The sequence below is a fragment of the Wyeomyia smithii genome, chromosome 2 (genome assembly GCF_029784165.1).
Source record: "Wyeomyia smithii strain HCP4-BCI-WySm-NY-G18 chromosome 2, ASM2978416v1, whole genome shotgun sequence".
NCBI lineage: Eukaryota > Metazoa > Arthropoda > Insecta > Diptera > Culicidae > Wyeomyia > Wyeomyia smithii.
Window position 1 is genome coordinate 124937215 of NC_073695.1, and position 6094 is coordinate 124943308.

Sequence of the window (6094 nt, forward strand, 5' to 3'; positions counted from 1 at the left end):
TTGCCGTTAACGGGTTATCGCTTAGCGCGAAAATGTCGCTGTTTTACTACATAAGGTTATAAGCTTATCTTTTATTTCGACTGGCAAGCCTGGTGTTTTTATTTCGTGTTGCAATTTCTCCATATCTTTTGAGCTCCTTATCAGAAATGCCAGACTTTTTTTTGGCACGTCTGTATAATCCATAAAAATGTCTGTATAAGTCTGTATAGAGCTTCAGCCAAAGTGTATGTGTATTAGTGGTCTGCGGGGCACACAAAGTTTGACAGCCAGGCGAAAATGAATGTAGAATATGCTGAGTAAGTTTTATTTTCCGTTGTTAATTGGGATTATAAAATAAAATGATAAAATATGTTCTTTGTTAAATAAATGGCATGATAAAATGTGTTCTCTGTTTATAAATTACAGTGTTAAGTCTCGGTATCAGGAGAAAATACGGAAGTTTTGCGGCGGATTTGACCCCTACCAGTTACAACAGAAAAATTTCTCACATCACACTTTACCAAAAAACGTTGCTTATTTTGATATTGTCGAATATCTCATTCATCGTGAGAGTACATACACACGGGAATGCTTTAAGGCCTTTAAAAGTCTTGAAGCATACAAAATGTTCCAAGCAGGATGGATCCAGTTCATGGGATCAAAACTCGTAGACGGCGGCTTCAGTGTCGTTTTCGCGAGGGTACTATATTTAATGTTTGATGCCCACATAACTCGTATTCAGTCTTGAAGTGCTTTTTCAGGTTAAGCATTCCCAGAAGTTTAACTTGACGCCAGTTGCGTGTTGGATTTCGATTGATTCTATCGGGACTGTTCAATCTGCACATTGCAATTGTATGGCGGGTTTAGGAGAAGCATGTTCCCACGTTGCAGCAACGTTATTTGCTTTGGAAAGTTGGTCACGAGTAGATTACGATCCAGGCGAACAGTCTTGTACTGATGTTTTGAATCAATGGCTGATTCCGTCGAAAAAGTCAGTCGGTTTTCCGGAAATCAAAAATATGTTCAAATCAAAATCGAACACAAACACAATGTTTTCTCGCTTAGTTCCCGAAGCTAAACAGGCAGACCTAAAAAACTTCTTGAGTAAAATGGTTGAAAATGGGGAGAATCCCGTCGCGGCATCTGTTATTCTTAGCCCTAAAAAACGTTCCGGAGGAAGTACTCATGAATCTATTGAGAATTCTTTTTCATACGACAGAGTCACGCAAGAGGCAGAACTCCTGAGCTTACTATTTTGTCAATTTTTTAAACCAGAGCTAACCAGCTGCTCCTTAGATGAATTGAGATTGTTCGGCAGAACGTTGTTAAATGGATTTGAATACACAGACGCAGATGTTTCTAACATACTTCGAGTTACTTTGCAGCAGTCAAGTTGGTTCTGGCTTAAGTGCAGGGGTGGACGAATCACAGCTTCGGTTTTCAAGTCAGTAACAAGAACCAGTCTTGAGAATCCCTCTATGTCATTGATTAAGAGAATTTGCTATCCAGAAAGCTATAATTTTTCAACAGCGGCGACCAGATATGGTTGCCGTCATGCATTGCAAGCGTATTTTGATAAAACGTATAAAAATCATCAACATTTTGAAACCAGATCAACAGGATTTCACGTCTATCGAGCAAAGCCATTTCTAGGAGCAACCCCTGATGCAATTTCATCATGTGAATGCTTCGGAGAGGGTGTTGTTGAAATCAAATGTCCGTTCTGTCTCCGTGATGGAACATCTGTAAAAACATATGCAGCGAAAAAGATCTCTCCAATAATACTGGAAAGTGAAGGATACAGAATGGACACAAATCATGAATATTTTCACTAAATTCAGCTTCAAATGTTCGTTTTGAATGTAAGTTTTGGTGATTTTGTAGTGTGGACAAAACATGACCTGGTGGTCGTGAGAGTTTTTAGAGACGACACATTTTTAGAAACCCAATTGAAGTTTGCTGAGTCATTTTTTGTAGACATTTTAATGCCCGAGTTGTTGGGACAATACTATACTTTAAATGAAAATAAAAGCGTATAGCGGTATTATCACAAAGACCAGTTTTTTCATTATGCTGATAAATTATTTTATTTTTATTCAAATGGAACAACCGATGTGCATAAATTCACCAAACAACAAGAAACTGTAACGATTTGGTCAACTAAGGTCTCATCACAATGACTAACCACTTTTTTCAAGTGTGCTCTGAGGAAACTTGTTCTTATACAATATTTTGTACTTTTTGCGCAGCTGACCAATAACGCGTTCTACATGAATCCGAACATTAGCGAGTGTTCTTGTTTTTTCCACATCCAAAGGGTGCAGTTGATACTGACCAACTGTGAACGCTGGCATCAGCAATTCCGCACCAACACTATTCACCGCATCTTTTATCAGAAAACCCCGATCAGCCAATATGTAGTCTCCTTTCTGTATTTTCTCGAGAATTCCACAGTTCATCGTTATAAATTTATCACTTGCTCGTCCTCCATATGCATTCGATATGAAAATTATCGCACCGTTCGAAGCTATTCCAATCAAGTACTTGATTGTGTGAGCATGCTTGTAATTCGACCACATTTGTGCTGCTTCCAACACACCGGTTGGATTTTCAGTCAATATTTCAACGCAATCGATTATAACGGTAACCTTATCGCCAAAATGCTTCCGAAAACAACTTGGAGTTAAATTTTGATTTGCAGCTCGTGTAGGCCAAGTAATTAAATGTTTCAATCGTTGGTAAAGAACATATATACATTTTTCAAAAAGTGTTACCGTGTGGCTAATTGAAATGTCTGCCATATAACTAAGTAAAGTGAAATCCAAATTCAACCTGATTCGTGTCAACGTAAGCAGTAATACTTGAAAGCTTGATTTTTTACCATCGGGCAAGTATGGTTCCGTATACTCGAACAATAGTTGGAGAGTTCGATTGCTCAGTCCGGTGAAATATTTGGCTTTAGTATCACGCTGACCAAATTCTTCCATGTTTGTAGCAGAAAACGGCATTTCTTTGGCTTTTATTAGTTCAAGTTGACGTTTGCACGCAGTCAGGTCGGATTGCAACGAAGAGACCTGATATTCCAATGACGCGTTAGATTCTTCACCAATGGGCGAATTGACGGGTTCAGATGGCTGCCGTTTTGTTTTTTGTTCATTCCTCAGTTTTACCCGCCGGTATCTAGCTTCAGCATTCGATGGAATCTTCCGGGGGTATCCCAGCTCTCGGTTGGGCACCCAATCTGGATGATTCATATCCATGAGGTTGGCACTTTTTCCTGTAACAGATAGCATTTGTCTTTAATAAAATTTGAAAGTATTCTAACCCTACCTCCAATAAAATGACGATGGCAAACTACGGTGTGCTTCAAGTTGTTTGCCTTCAAATCATCCCGTTTCAGCGCGGACAACCACTTCTGTTGTCGTAAAGTTGATAAATGTATTCTCTCTTTCGTTCTGTGGTCAATTGCCGGAAATCGGCTGAATCGGCATCCATCACGATCCCCACGAAAACTGCAAGCAACCACCGCACAAGTTTTAGGCACTGTCAAAGAATTTTGCATTTTTACTCTCCCGTCACATAAATCAATCATTTCAACACACATAGAATCGTTTTACCTACTTTCTGTGTAAGATAAACAATGAAAATTAGTAAAAAACAAACGTAGGAATACTTTTTTCCATTAATGTTTACTTTTCGTGTTAGATGTTTTGACGGATTGTATGCCCCCCAGAAGTCGCGTATGTGTTAGTGTGAAATGATCTATACCGCTGCGAAAAAAAGTTACCGATACATTGATACCTAATTATTTGTCGACCTGTCAGATTGTTTTGTTTTATTGCTTGTTTTGATTGTTCTTTTTCGAGTCTATCATAGTTGGTCGATTAATCGATACCTAATTTATCTTTTAAATCTAAGTAACACATAGAAGTAAGAGTCTTTCCCGTGATTAAAATCGTCGTTCGTCGTAATGTAGCTAAACTGATACATGATGGCAGAAGTCTCGCGGTTATAAAAATAGTACCTTCAAGGTTTGGGACATTTTAAGCAATTCTTCAACGTTGGATATTGCTCCGAATAGAACAAACGGTCTTTTCACCAATATAACCTGCATGGCAATCGATCGAGACAATCAGCTGTTTGTTACTGGAAGCGAAACAGGCAGATTAGTGCCCACGGGGCCGATAAAAACCCCGATAGCCTGACTCGATTCCCGTTGTCATGATTTCACTCTCAAAAACGCAAGATAAATACGTTCAGCAAAGTGTTCAGTTCCTAGTTCACCTTTTCCAGCAACGGCTACAGTGACTTTTGGTTTTTGTGTTCGTTTTTTTGTGTATACTGGTAAAACCATTATGTAGAATATCAGATATCTGTGTAATATCTGTATTATACTAAATGTCTGTATAAAATCTGTAGGCTTATGCGTGTCTGTATCGCAACACAGAAAGTCTGTATAATACAGATTTGTCTGTATATCTGGCATCTCTGCTCCTTATTGTATGCGTTGTCAGTGGGTAGCATTACGAAATCACTAGCTGGACATATTTCTGGGTCGAAGTTTAATGGGACGACCTCAGCATTATTATTTACATTAACGAATTTTACATACTGTGCTCCTGGGCTTACTAGCGTGTTAGCGCAGAAAACTCCAGGTTTTATTTCTTTAGATAAGATTACGCTATCTTCCTTAATATTTGTAAATTTTACTTGCTTAATTATCTGGCATCTAGGTGGTATAACTAGGTTGCCGTTATATTTATCTTCTATCGGTAATTCAAAAATTCTCTTATCATATTCGAATGATAGTAACCATGTTTTGAAGCAAATATTACATCCGTATTTTGCCAAAAAATCTCTCCCAAGTATTCCGTCAGTTTGGATTGGAAAATTTTTGGTTACTACTTGGAAGTGGTGCGGTATTAATGTGTTATCTAATATAATATTGGTGGAAGTGCGACCAACGGTTTCAACTTTCCCATCAGTCACTCCATTAATGGTACAGTTTTGCTTTATATATATATTTCTTGAAATCTTTTTAGCAGATTTTCCTTAATTATCGATATGTCCGCTCCTGTACCCACAATAAGGTTGACAGGTTTTTCGCACATATCGAGCTTTAATTTTACGAAGTTTGTGTATGTCAGGTTAAGATTATACACATTTACTCTATATTGGGGTATGCTGTCTCCCCGTCGTTTTGTTGCGCCTCGGAGCGGGGATTTTCCAGAGGCCTCCTTCCGTTTTCCGCAACGTAAACGTTTCCATAATTATTTCTGCCCCGTGATTGGGTATAATTATTTCGTGGCATGTTGTTATCATTTCTGTGTTGACAATTGACTCGTCGCTGCTGATAGTACCCGTTATTTCGTCTATCGTCACGACTTGAATCGTAGGCGCGACGGTTCTGGTTATATCGATTACCATTTTTATTATATTGGCCTCTATTACGACCTCTATAATTCGTGTCGTAATTCCTAGGTGATTGCCACCTAGGTCTCTGTTCGCTATTATGATTTCTAATAAAATTTATTGTAGCTTACTTTGAGTTTTGGGGTGCTTTCTCCAAAACTTTGTTTACGGCTTCACAAATGTTAGCGTATTTGCCAGCTTTGAGTATTATTGCCGTTTTGTCGTCTACCAGTCCGGTAGCCATGTGTTTCACACCTTCCTTTGTAGCCATTGTTTTTGCTACTTCAGGTGGTATTTTCGTTTCAATATAAGCGGTTTCTAGCTGCATAGTGAGCTCTTCTATTTGCCTAGTGAAACCTGCAATATTTGCTGTTTGCTTGCAGTTTGTTAGCTTGGCGATTATTGCTTCCGGGGCACAGTGGGGCCGTTTTGAAAAAAGACGGTCAAAAGTCTTTTCTCGCTTTTCCTTACATTTTAGGGGTTTGGTGTCTTCGGAAGAATTGTTCAGAATACTGATTAGAGTTAGCTGACATTTTCATATAATGGCTTATCAAGCTAGTATCGCACTTGGAAAAATTAACTTTTTTATTTTACGAGATATTTAATTTTAATATTCGGCAAAGTTGTAGAGCTATCAATTTCATGAAACTTTGCCGAAAACACAAAATTCCTATGTCTTATCTCTGAAGAAATATAACCGTTT

The 6094-nt window shown here is 38.4% G+C and overlaps 1 protein-coding gene across 1 annotated transcript; it reads right to left on the bottom strand.

The window, feature by feature from the left end:
- Positions 1-2159: 2159 nt before the first annotated feature.
- On the bottom strand, positions 2160-3627 carry LOC129719864 (uncharacterized). Its single transcript, XM_055671280.1, has 2 exons — positions 3310-3627; positions 2160-3256 (listed from the first exon to the last, which is right to left on the bottom strand). Exons 1-2 carry the CDS (start codon positions 3581-3583, stop codon positions 2160-2162), a joined length of 1371 nt encoding a protein of 456 aa, XP_055527255.1. The 5' UTR covers positions 3584-3627.
- Between the last annotated feature and the right edge of the window lie 2467 nt (positions 3628-6094).

What these genes read in the sequence shown, in the direction of transcription:
- LOC129719864 (XM_055671280.1), bottom strand. Translation starts at nt 3,583, where the DNA reads ATGTGTGTTGAAATGATTGATTTATGTGACGGGAGAGTAAAAATGCAA. An exon ending in CCATCGTCATTTTATTGGAG is followed by an intron (nt 3,257 to 3,309) that starts GTAGGGTTAGAA and finishes TATCTGTTACAG; the next exon opens with GAAAAAGTGCCAACCTCATG.